This window comes from Hylobates moloch, unplaced genomic scaffold (genome assembly GCF_009828535.3).
Source record: "Hylobates moloch isolate HMO894 unplaced genomic scaffold, HMol_V3 SCAFFOLD_11, whole genome shotgun sequence".
Taxonomy (NCBI): Eukaryota; Metazoa; Chordata; class Mammalia; order Primates; family Hylobatidae; genus Hylobates; species Hylobates moloch.
In genome coordinates this window covers 66,298,215-66,310,924 of record NW_026652286.1, presented here as the reverse complement: position 1 = coordinate 66,310,924, position 12,710 = coordinate 66,298,215, and the positions used below count along the sequence as shown (strand labels likewise).

At 40.2% G+C, this 12,710-nt stretch overlaps 1 protein-coding gene and 2 non-coding genes across 16 annotated transcripts in view; all 3 read right to left on the bottom strand.

Moving 5' to 3' along the window:
• Nucleotides 1-4: 4 nt before the first annotated feature.
• Nucleotides 5-12,710, bottom strand: part of CEP295 (centrosomal protein 295) — a 69,065-nt gene continuing 56,359 nt past the window's right edge. For 6 of the 14 annotated variants that reach the window (XM_058424478.1, XM_058424481.1, XM_058424488.1 and 3 more), the window contains 11 exons: nucleotides 9,344-9,438; nucleotides 8,620-8,716; nucleotides 7,372-7,620; nucleotides 6,303-6,442; nucleotides 4,856-5,033; nucleotides 3,071-3,741; nucleotides 1,886-2,026; nucleotides 608-956; nucleotides 398-497; nucleotides 225-324; nucleotides 5-140 (listed from right to left, as the gene is read on the bottom strand). In XM_058424478.1, coding sequence (XP_058280461.1) covers nucleotides 102-140; nucleotides 225-324; nucleotides 398-497; nucleotides 608-956; nucleotides 1,886-2,026; nucleotides 3,071-3,741; nucleotides 4,856-5,033; nucleotides 6,303-6,442; nucleotides 7,372-7,620; nucleotides 8,620-8,716; nucleotides 9,344-9,438 — 2,159 coding nt within the window. In that variant the 3' untranslated portion in view covers nucleotides 5-101. Of the gene's footprint in view, nucleotides 141-224; nucleotides 325-397; nucleotides 498-607; nucleotides 957-1,885; nucleotides 2,027-3,070; nucleotides 3,742-4,855; nucleotides 5,034-6,302; nucleotides 6,443-7,371; nucleotides 7,621-8,619; nucleotides 8,717-9,343; nucleotides 9,439-12,710 lie in introns of those variants that run through there. The other 8 variants (XM_058424482.1, XM_058424483.1, XM_032167153.2 and 5 more) reach the window with 7 other exon arrangements.
• Nucleotides 8,804-8,873, bottom strand: LOC116477560 (small nucleolar RNA U2-30). The gene has a single exon (XR_004250527.1). It is a non-coding gene; the product is annotated as a small nucleolar RNA U2-30 (small nucleolar RNA).
• LOC116477561 (small nucleolar RNA U2-19) lies at nucleotides 9,136-9,215 on the bottom strand. The gene has a single exon (XR_004250528.1). It is a non-coding gene; the product is annotated as a small nucleolar RNA U2-19 (small nucleolar RNA).

The window sequence follows — 12,710 nt, the reverse complement described above, 5'->3', positions numbered from 1 at the left end:
GGAGTTCTTTGAATAAAAATTTATTGACTTTAAATAATTTTGTCTAATGCTACATATACACAATTAAAAAAAAAAAACCTCTTTACACTGTTTCTGGAAAGTCAGCATGTATTTTTGGCTCGAAGTTTCTCTAGTGTTTTCTGTGGAAGGAATAAAAATTTAGCAGTTTCAGTTGTGTACTTCATGCTTGAAAAATTAGGTCCTTCCCCCTCAGTTACACTCACCTTATGGAATTCTTTTGCCCTTGCTCTGTTTTGGGCATAAGCTTCTTGTTTTGCTTTTTCTTCCTTTTGTTGTTTCACTTCAGCTAGTTGATTGTATAATCTGTAAAGAATTTATATAGAATTAGAGATAAACATTGCAAAAAGTAAATCACTAAGAAAAAACAAAACCCTACCTTAGACCCCTTTGGTGCCTTAGAGCCTGTGTAGTCTGCCTGTCTTCAGGAAAAGATGCTCTGACTTTAATCACACCCTTTAGACGACTCACAGATGAACCTGAGGAAAGAAAAGTGAAATCAAGTTATAATCACAAGGCTTTAAACATTTAAGGGAGTTGGTTGGTGAAAGTGCTGAAGCACAGGAAGAAGCACCATTTTTCAACATACTTAGAGATGGTTTCTCATTAACTGTTTTGATTTTAGAATTTTCAGAGACACGAATTTTATTCCTTATTTCTTTCTGCCTCTGCTGGGATCTCTCCATAAATGATTTTTTTCTCTTTATAAATGCTTCTTGTAAGCTCCCTGGTATAGGTGTAAACCATCGAGGGGTTTCTGTTGGGGGGAAAATAAATTTATGACAGAAATAGGCAAAGTATCTACTTTCCATTACAAATGTGGAGGCCATCCAAGGCTTACCTGTAGATGCTGTCCTTGGTTTTTCTATGGAAAGTTCTGATACAGTTGGATAATCTGAGGCTTCTGTTCCTGATACAAGAGGCAGAAACTCACTCACCTAATGGCAAGAAAGTTGCATGTTTTATTCACCTTAAAAAATTTTTTTTTTAGGCCGGGCGTGGTGGCTCATGCCTGTAATCCCAGCACTTTGGGAGGCCGAGGTGGGCGGATCACGAGGTCAGGAGATCGAGACCATCCTGGCTAACATGATGAAACCCCGTCTCTACTAAAAATACAAAAAATTAGCCGGGCGAGGTGGTGGGCACCTGTAGTCCCAGCTACGTGGGAGGCTGAGGCAGGAGGATGGCGTGAACCCCGGGGGTGGAGCCTGCAGTGAGCCGAGATCACGCCACTGCACTCCAGCCTGGGTGAAAGAGCGAGACTCCATCTCAAAAAAAAATTTTTTTTTTTTTAAGAAGGGGTCTTGCTCTGTTGTCAGATTAGAGTGCAGCAGCATGATCACAGCTCACTGCAGCCTCAATCTTAGCTGGGTCTAGAGACCCGCCACCATGCCTAATTTTTGTGTCTTTTGTAGGGATTGGGTTTTGCCATGTTGCCCAGGCTGGTCTTGAACTTCTGGACTCAGGCTCCACTGCCCTCACACCTCTAGGCCTCTGTTCAGATAGTTTTATTCTTACTGCCTCCCTACTACCGTAGTAAAATTACCAGTTGTTCTGAAGTCATTTTTCAATATCTGGAATAAGTTTAGGTAAAACTTTGAACTTGGCACCCTAACACTAGCTGTATAATAAGATTAGTTCTACCAGAGTCTTGGAGACGGGCATAAATTGAAGTGGGGATTAAAAGAAAATGCACAGTGGTTGACAGAATTGTGAAGGTTTAAGACAAATTGAGAGCTGGTGGGGGTGTCAGGTTAGTTAAATCCATAGCATAATTCCCTCCAATGAGTACCTTCTGATAAGTTGTAAGAGACAATCAGCTAGTTTGCTCGTAATGGAATAAAATAGAAGGCATGCTTAAATTCACCTGAAAGCAGCTTTTTGCTTCATTCTCGCTCTTCTCTTCTAGGGTTAAATTTGCAAAATCCATTTCAGCAATACTGTTATCACTGGTGCTTACTAAAGTAAGTTCTGGTTCTTCCATTATACCATGGCCAGTTTCTGTTTCCTGTGAACCACAATTAAAAGGAACATGTCAAAATAGCCTTAAAACACTTGAAAAAAAAAACATTTTGTATATAATGCACATTTTTTGCAAGTGTATATAAATGTGAAAATGGAGGAAGAAAAGCAATAATTTGGAAAGACCAACAGATCAGATTTCCTTAGGCTTCTGTAACTCCAGCATTCAGTTGTAGAAATACTGGAGTCCACTTTGGGGAGGGGATGACATAGTGTGACAATGAACTGAAAGTATCTACCACAACGATTACAAACCTAAATGCTTGTAGTGTTGGGCAAAAAATATAAATGCAGTTTGGCTGGGGCTGTGCAGAATTGTACCCTCTCTAAAGGGAGCAGGGGTTGACTGGGCTACCAAATGTGGGCCACTGACTGATAAATGTTCCAAAAGAAGTATCTAAACACAACAAGAACAAAAGTAGCCAAATAAAACGTGGTTTAGTTGTAATTCTTATTTTCAATCTGTTATGTTTATGTGTGGAAGGATAAACTGCACATACTGCTAGATGAAAACCAGTCACCAGTTGACTGGTGGTGAAAGCATGCAGATTATAAGTTGCTTAGTATGAGTAGCAGGGTTCCAATACTTATTCCAATAATGGATGAATTCGGTGCACTGCAATGAGGCTCAACACTGAAAGTGCTGAAGCACAGGCAGAACCACCATTTTTCAGGGAAGGTGGAGAAAGGATATCTGAATTGGGAGAAAAAGGATCTTTTGTAAAATACTCTTAGAAGACAGTTTTCAAATTTTTAAGTTTCTTCATTATGCTGGATATTTCCAGTGATCACAAGCTTGATAGGAATATTAACAAGCAGTTTTGCTTGTATTTTGTTTCAAGTTTTTCCTGCCAGGCATTGTGGTGTGTCCAAGCTACTTGGGAAGTTGAGGCAGGAGGATCCCTTGATCCTAGGAGTTTGAGTTCAGCCTGGGTAACACAGTGAGATCTTCATCTCTAATATTAAAAGAAAAAATTTTTTTCCCAAAAAGGAACTTAAATGTTAATTATACAACACTGATTTCACTTACCCAGACTGGTATAGAGCTCTGTAATGAAAATGATCCAGAACTTGCAAAAAGCTCTGATTGTCCTAGTTGAGGTAGTTTTTTGGTGATTTTTGGAATGTCTGTTTCAGCTGAATTCTCAAAATATTTTTTATTTTGAGTAGTTAAGGAATATGGTGCCTGCACTGAAGTTCCCATCTCCACTGTTCTTAAACATAAGTGAGAGTCAATTTCCTCTACCTGTGGATGTATGTCTAAAACCCTACAGGTTTCATTTTTATTATCTTCAGTGAGTCCTTGACTTTGTGGCATTGTAACAACCCCTCTTTTTGATAGTTCTTCAAAGCCCATCCTTTCCTTTCTGCTTTCTAGTTGGTATTTTATTGAGCACTCACTAGAGTTAGAACCACATGGAGTGCTATGTTGTACATTTAACTGATCAAATACATTAGCTTCATCAGATGAACTGTAGACTGAACTTAAGTTTCCCACAGAAAGCTGGAAATGAACACTTTTTTTCTGGTTTTGTAATATTTCAGTATGTTCTTCAGAGGGATAGTTCTGATTTTTCATGCCTTGGGAAGAATCTCTTGCTTCAGTGCTAAAAATACTTGGTAGATCAGCATGCTGGCTCTCCTGTGAAGAATATTCTGGCTGTTCAAAACATTGAAGCTGTTCAAAACATTGTTCAGATCCTGCATTAAGAAATTTAAAAATCAGCTAATCATTGTTACATGTTGTAAAACTTGGATACTGAGTCTCTAATAGTTTATCATCCAATTGCAAGTAACCTACAATTTTTGGCATAAAAGTTGATGTATATAAACATGAATACAAAGATAAGGATGGTCACAGTGATTTCTCAAACTACTCTACAGCTCACACCAAGTATTTTTTCTTTTTCTATTAATATTTAATAAGGACAATATGGCTATAAACTGAGGATGTTTTTCATCTATAAGAACTGAATATGATTTTAATAAAGAATAAAGCATCCATGTGTATCTCAATTATCTATGTGTATATATAATTTGTACATCCTTGTGTATCTCAATTATGTATGTATGTGTGTATATATAATAATTTGTACAAAAGGCTCAAGAAGAATACTTGTTTTCTATGTTGCCCAGGCTGGTCTTGAACTCCTGGGTTCCAGGGATCCTCCTGCCTCAGCCTCCCAAAGTGCTAGGATTACAGACGTGAGCCACTATACTTGGCCTAAGAAGAATACTTAAACCGGCTGGGCGTGGTGGCTCACGCCTGTAATCCCAGCACTTTGGGAGGCCAAGACGAGTGGATCATCTGAGGTCAGGAGTTCTAGCCCAGCCTGACCAACATAGTGAAACCCTGTCTCTACTAAAAATAGAAAATTAGCTGAGTGTGGTGGTGCATGCCTGTAATTCCAGCTACTTGGAGGGCTGAGGCAGGAGAATTGCTTGAACCTAGAGGTGGAGGTGGCAGTGAGCCGAGATCACGCCATTGCACTCCAGCCTGGGCAACAAGAATGAAACTCAGTCTCCAAAAAAAAAAAAAAAAAAAAAAAGAATACTTAAACTGTTAACTGTCATATAATGATTGAGGTAGGGAAATTGAGAAACAAGAGGCGACACTTTTCCTTTTATTTGATAACAGTCAGTATTGTTTAAAAAAATGCATATATTACTTCTGTAATTTAAATATTTTTTAACACCCAGGATAGGGGTGAGAACAGGGGTAAAGATAAACCAAGAGGTGCTAGGCTTAATTTCTAAGGAAATGGATGTAAAAAATCATGAAAAAATTAACCTTTTCTAACTTAGTCATACATACCCCCAATATTTTCTGTAGCAAAACTGTGAGCTCCAACATGAGCCAAGTTAGTGTCAGGTTGTTGATTTGGGCTTGTGTTAAGAGAAGAATGCATGCTGGTCCTCCTCAGTGCTGTGAAATAAACTGTACTTTTGGATGATCCAGTAGCACGGTGGCTTTCAGATGAAGAATCTGATCTCTGGCAGGAAACAAAAGGGAAAGGCTGAAATACTGATTAGGTATTACCAGTAATCACTGTGTTCCTTTAGTATTACTCTTCCTTAATTACCACTTTACTATGACAGTGATGATTTGCTTTTTCAAATCCAGTTCTTTTCAATCAATATGAAAGAGACTTTAAAATGTCAGGCTATCAGGAAGTGGAAGCAAAAAGACTCAGGTTTAAATCTCAGCTCCTTTGACTGTGTAGGAAGATACTTTAAATTTTGCAAAATTGTATTTACCTTACTGTTTAAATATGTTCCACAATTAAAAGTTGTTATCAAGCCTTTTATGGCATCATACTCCCTAGGTGGAGATAGATGGATGGGACAAACAAAATTTTAATGCAGCTGTTTTCTTTTTTTTTTTTTTTTTTTTTGAGACGGGGTCTTACTATGTTGTCCAGGCTGAAGTGCAGTGGTGCGATCTCGGCTCACTGCAACCTCTGCCTCCCAGGTTCAAGCGGTTCTCAGCCTCCCGAGTACCTGGGACTACAGGCATGCCATAACACCCAGCTAACTTTTGTGTTTTTTAGTAGAGACAGGGTTTCACCATGTTGGCCAGGCTGATCTCAAACTCCTGGCCTCAAGCAATCCACCCGCCTCAGACTCCCAAAGTGCTGGGATTACAGGCGTGAGCCACTGCACCCGGCCCAATGCAGCTGTTTTCAAACTTGGTTCCACATTAGAATCACTTGAGGAGCTTAAAAAATAATAATAATAATTAGCACTATCTGAGCACTCCCAGAGACTCTGCTTTAATTGGTCTAGGGTGTAGTCTGGGCAATAGGATTTATTTTTATTTTTTATTTAAGTTTTCCATGTGATTATTTTTTTTGTTTGTTTCTTTTTTTAAAGACAGGGTCTAGTTCTGTCACCCAGACTGGAGTGTAGTGGCATGATCTCAGCCCACTGCAGCCTCCATATCCTGGGCTCAAGCAGTCCTCCCACCTCAGCCTCCTGAGTAGCTGGGACTACAGGTATGCACCACCACACCTGGCTAATTTTTGTATTTTTAGTAGAGACAGGGTTTTGCCATGTTGGCCAGGCTAGTCTCAAACTCTTGGCCTCAAGTGATCTGCCCGCCTTGGGCTCTCAAAAGTGCTGGGATTACAGGTGTGAGCCACTGTGCCTGGCTTTCCATGTGATTCTAGGTTAAGGTTTAGAAGAACTTTTGTTCCAGTAGAAGAAATGGCTTAAAACTATTTTTAGATATTCACTGCAATGGGACATCTACTTTAATATACCTGGTAAAAGTCTCTGTTGTCTGGAGAAATCCCAGAGGATGATGATGATAAGTCAAAATCTGGATGTGGTTCTAAGGGTTTAAACAGCTGATGATGCAAATTAGGAAAAATGTGTTCCAATTCTGGAAAGTCAAGGTCAACTGTTGGAATTTTTGAGGGAAAAAAAACCATAAATTTATTTTTAAGGTAAACACCAGAAAAGGAGTATTAAGAACATATTCATAAACGCTTATTTTCAGGTAACTCCAGTGTAACAAAAACTTCAGTTTTTCCCCCATGATCAGCAGATGCTTTAAAGTTAAGTCCTATCATGATTATTTCAAAGGTCCAAAATATGGATCCTCTCAGTGACCAAAACTTAAGTTTTATTTTTAGAGAAATTTAATTTAAATTTTTTTTAAATAGAGATGGGGTCTCAGTGTGTCCCAGGCTGGTCTTGAAATCTTGGGCTCAAACAGTCCTCCTGCCTTGGCCTCCCAAAGTGCTACAATTACAGGTATGAACAAACTTTTGACAAATACAAATTTCCATTTCTACAGCCTTATGAGGCTAATTAGGATCAATAGGACATATGTAACCACTGCTTCAGTATACGCTTAAAAAAGGAAAAAGGCTCACTGTATTCAGTGTTACTATGGGCCAGACATTGTGCTTTATGTGCACTATCTCCTTTAATCTCTAACATTCCTCTTTTATAAAAGGTGAAAAAGTAACTTGCCCATGGTTTTACAGCTAGGAAATGGTCAGGCTATGACTCAAATCCGGAACTGTCTGATTTCTGAGCTCCTGCTCTTATTTATCAGTAATACTGCCTCAGCCGTAATAGCTAACTCTGCAATAGTAAAGGAAGATTTGCTAATTAATCTCCTGTACATGTGCCTCAGTGAGTCTAATTGGTTCCAGGTCCCCTTTCTCACTAAATGCCCTCAATATTTTCTGTGGTATAATGGTGTTGTAGCAGGCCATAAGAACATGAAGCTCAAACAATCACTGCATAAAATTAAAAATGATGAAAGGTGAAAATTTAAAACTTAATTTACATAAAAATATTGCTCTAAAATAATTTTACCCTGCAAATCTGTTTTTTCAGGTATCAAATTTGCTTCATTAATGTACTTGTCTATCATTTGCCGAAAGCGTGTGTGACCACATGTAGTTTCATCCACTATAGGCAACAGAGATTTATGAAAGTCTGAAGAGTTCTGCTGCTGATAAATATCTTCTGTTGAAGGAACTATGGAACTTATAATATTTGTTTCCTCTTCTTTACCAGTGGTAGATTCTTGCTTGCCATCATCCATGTGCTCTGAAAACGACTCTGAAAATTGAGTTTAATGAAAATATGTAAATAGGCCGGGCGTGATGGCTCACTCCTGTAATACCAGCACTTTGGGAGGCTGAGGTGGGTGGATCACGAGGTCAAGAGATGGAGACCATCTCACCAACATGGTGAAACCCCGTCTCTACTAAAAATACAAAAATCAGCTGGGTGTGGTGGCACACACCTGTAGTCCCAGCTACTCGGGAGGCTGAGGTAGGAGAGCCGAGATCACACCATTGCACTCCAGCCTGGCGACAGAGCAAGAATCCGTCTCAAAAGAAAAAAAATGTAATGACAGTGACACTATATTCCTTTTAATGGAATATTCCTTACAGACATACTGTACTGGGTACTTCCTTACAGACATATTTTAGTGGAGAGGCATGGTAATACATATTGCTAAGAGATCAGTGCAACCATGAAATTTGCTTGGATAGGTTTCTACTGAATGGAAAAATGTATTAGCAACTGCTTCTCAAAAGTGTTGCTGGGGATCCACAGAGCATCCTTGTTACTTCCAGTAATGTTTAGAACACCACAGGCTCCAATGTTTTGCTGGGTGTGAATATTTTACTTTTTATTTTTGAGACGGTTTCACTATATTGCTCAGGCTGGAGTGCAGTGGCACGATTGTGGCTCATTGCAGCCTTGACCTCCCAGGCTCAAGCGATCCTCTCACCTCAGCCTCCTGAGTAGCTGGGACTTTAGGCACATACCACCACACCTGGCTAACTTTTGTATTTTTTGTAGCGATGGGGTTCTACCATGTTGCCCAGGATGGTCTCAAACTTCTGGGCTCAAGCGATCCTCCCACCTCAAGGTGCTGCTGGGATTACAGGAGTGAGGCACCACGCCAGGCCATACTTTACTTTTGAGATTTAGAGAAACAGTTCCCCATGGTGTATTATGAAAAACCAATGCTTCCTTCCATCACTGTATTGCAACTCAACCGGTGCTGGTCTTTCAACTTATTTATAAACATTTTGACCTTATTACCTGGATCTGTAAGGCTCAAATCTGTGTTTTCATAACTTAAAAGGCTCCCAGTGGAAACGGTTACTGAAGATAATGGCTCATGAGAAAGTGTGTTAGCCTAGAAATTAAGGGGAATATCAGACCACAATGTAGCAAGTAGTATGTAAGAAAACCCCAAATCACCAACCCCAGCAGTTGTCATTTCTGAGCTCAGGTCAAGTGTAGAAACCTTCATAGTTACAAAGATCAGTAGTAAAACCTTTTCATCATTGCCCAGAAATGATTAGGCTTTCATAGACATACATACGCACCCCCTGACCCTCAATCTCATTCATTCCTACAGCTGTTATCTTTATACACACACACACACACACACACACACACACATATACACACATACACACACACACACACACACACACACACACACACACACACACACACACACACACACACACACACACACACACACACACACACACACACACACACCCAGACACATGCCCTTATGGTTTTACATTGTTTTATAGTTTTGCTTCTCAGAACTATAGAGATCATGCATCAGGTAGACTGGAAAGCCTTCTGATGCTCAGATTTGGCCAGTTTCATCATTGATCCACTTCAGTAAAAGCAGATCTCAGAGACACTGACTTCAATGTTATAACACAGCTTCTGTAAACTAAACAAAAGAGAATATGAAGCCAAACAGCTCTAAAAATTGAGTGAACATTAAGACATTACTAACCTTATCATCTGGCTTCACAGCCAAATATGTATGTTCTTCCTCCACAGCATAACTTAACACTGCATGATTTTCAGCAACAGATTCCTTTACCTTAACTGAAAAATTGATTTTGAAACTCAAGATGGGAGAAAAATATAGTTGGGATAAGACAAATCAAATTCTTAGCACCACAGGACACCATTCCCTGCTTTCCTACAATCTACTTTCTCATTTTGCTTCTTAAAATTGTCTTGTCTTAGATCAAAGAAAAAATTCACCTTATTTGTTAAAAACATTCACTAGTCAGCACAATATACTTTTTCCTGGAAAACTGTAGCTATTGTTATTTTATGAATAAAATGCTTTAAGAAATTTGGATATTAGGTCTAAAAGCTAGAAAAGAACCAGTGTGATGAGAAATGCTTTTGTCACTATTTTAAGTGGAAAAGCAAGAATATTAAATCATAAACACAGTATGGTCCTAAAGATGGGAAAACATGCATATAAAAGAGACAATAAAGAAAACACCAGGGTCAGGTGTGGTGGCTTACACCTGTAATCCCAGCACTTTGGGAGGCTGAGGCTGGTGGATCGCTTGAGTGCAGGAGTTCGAGACCAGCCTAGGCAACAGTGAAACCGCGTCTCTACGAAAATTACAAAAGTCACAAAAGTTAGCCCGGCGTGGTGGCAGGCACCTGTAGTCCCAGCTACTCAGGAGACTGAGGTGGGAGGGTGGCTTGCTTGAGCCTGGGAGGTGGAGGTTGTAATGAACTGAGAATGTGCCGCTGCACTCCAGCCTCTGCAACAGAGCCAGACCCTGTCTCAAAAAACCACACCAAAATGTAGCCAGTGGTTGTTTATGAATGGTAGCACAAGGAGTAATTTTTACTTGTACTGTACCTTTTACTGCCTTCTATTATTTTATTTCATTTTTTTAGAGACAGTCTTTTTTTTTTTGAAAGCTGTAAAAAAAAAGGCTTTTTTTTTTCGGGGGGCAGACTCTCACTCTGTCACCCAGGCTGGAGTGCAGTGGCGCAATCTCGGCTCAGTGCAATCTCCACCTCCCAGGTTCAAGCAATTCTCCCTGCCTCAGCCTCCCGAGTAGCTGGGATTACAGGCACACACCACCATGCCTGGCTAATTTTTCTATTTTTAGTTGAGACGGAGTTTCACCATGTTGGCCACCATGCTGGTCTCGAACTCCTGACCTCAGGTGATCTGCCTGCCTCGGCCTCCCAAAGTGCTGGGATTACAGGTCTGAGCCACCATGCCTGGCGAGACAGAGTCTTGTTATGTTTCCCAGGCTGGTCTTGAACTGTTAGCCTGAAGTGATCCTCCTGCCTTAGCCTCCTGAGTAGCTGGGATTATAGGCATGAGCCACTATGCCCAGCCTTTTTTTTTTACAGCTTTCTAAATTCACAATGAGCATATATTACTTTTATGATGAATTATCATTCCTAATTATATTTGATATATTAAAACATTAAAATTATACTTTGTCTCATATTTACAACTCATGTATTCTGAGCTTATTTTCCTTCTTATTCCAAGTGACCAACCGACACTTGTGAGAAAGCTCACCAAGACATATTGTAGTCTATGGCTCTGAAAAATACAATTAGAACTGCTTTACTGGCCGGGCGCGGTGGCTCACGCTTGTAATCCCAGCACTTTGGGAGGCCGAGGCGGGCGGATCACGAGGTCAGGTGATCGAGACCACGGTGAAACCCCGTCTCTACTAAAAATACAAAAAATTAGCCGGGCGTGGTGGCGGGCGCCTGTAGTCCCAGCTACTCGGGAGGCTGAGGCAGGAGAATGGCGTGAGCCCGGGAGGCGGAGCTTGCAGTGAGCCGAGATCGCGCCACTGCACTCCAGCCTGGGCGACAGAGCGAGACTCCGTCTCAAAAAAAAAAAAAAAAAAAAAAAGAACTGCTTTACTGAATATAAACAAAATTCTGCTTCATAATCTCAATGATATTAGAAGGTATGCACATTAAAGGTATATTTCTTAAATGTTTATGTAAGAATTATTAATTATTAATTTTATTATTTTTTTTAAGACTAGTCAAGTGTAGTAGTGAGAAAAGGGAAAAGAACAGAACAAAGAGGTCGATCTGTAACTGTCTGTAAATAATCAATTGAGATAACTCATTATATTCGGACCAGGAGAATTATTTTTCAAATGTAGACCTAGTAAACAAACAGGCAGGCATGGTGGCTCACCCCTCTAGTCTCAGCAACTCAGGAGGTTGAGGTGGGAGGATTGCTTAAGGCCGGTAGTTTCAGACCAGTCTGTGCAACCTAGCGAGACCTCATCTCTACAAAAAAATAAAAAATTAGCTGGGCATGGTGGCATGCTCCTGTAGTCCTACCTACCTCGGAGGCTGAGGCAGGTGGATGGTTTGAGCCCAGGATTTTGGATTTTGAATGAGCTATAATAGCACCACCACACTCCAGCCTGGGCAACAGTGTGAACAACCGTGCCTTGAAACAAAACAAAACAAAACAAAAAAAAACAGGAAAAAATAAAAATAACTGCCCCCCCCGCCCCACACACACGTATCCATCTATCTATATGTAAGTACAGATATTTATTCATAAAATAATATATATTATGGTTAATGAAGTAGAAACAAAGCTAATAGCAAATCTTTGTCTTTTTTTTTTTTGAGACAGAGTCTCATTCTGTCACCCAGGCTGGAATGCAGAGGCACGATCTTGGCTCACTGCAACCTCCGCCTCCCGGGTTCAAGAGATTCTTCTGCCTCAGCCTCCCGAGTAGCTGGGACTACAGGTGCGCACCACCAAGCCTGGCTAATTTTTGTATTTTTAGTAGAGACGGGGTTTCACCATATTGGCCAGGCTGGTCTCGAACTCCTGACCTTGTGATCCACCCACCTCGGCCTCCCTAAGTGCTGGGATTACAGGCGTGAACCACCGCGCCTGGCTGACATTTGTCTTTAAATACAATAATTTTTTGGATGACAGGGTCTTGCTCTGTCGGCCAGTTGGCTAGTGAAATTTTATAGTGAGTTTTTATTTTTTCTTCTATTCTTAAGCAGCTCATTTTAAAAGCTAATTGGGAAATGAGAAGTTAATCTGGGTTGTTCAATTCAATAATAATAATTACAATTATTTACTGTTATCTGTAATATACCTAGAAGACTCCCTCAGTGGAGGTATGAATAAATAAGGCAGCATTTGCGTAGCAGTAAGAAGTGAAAAATCAAAGTGAGAGAAAGGAGCAAGATCAGAGCCAATGAAGATGTTCAAAGATTCAGTGGATAGGTCCCTGAAAGCTGGAAGAGAAATAACTGTCATCATTTGGGATGTGGTTCACTGATAACAGTTCCTAAAAAGGGGAAGTGACATAATGAAAGGAACACCT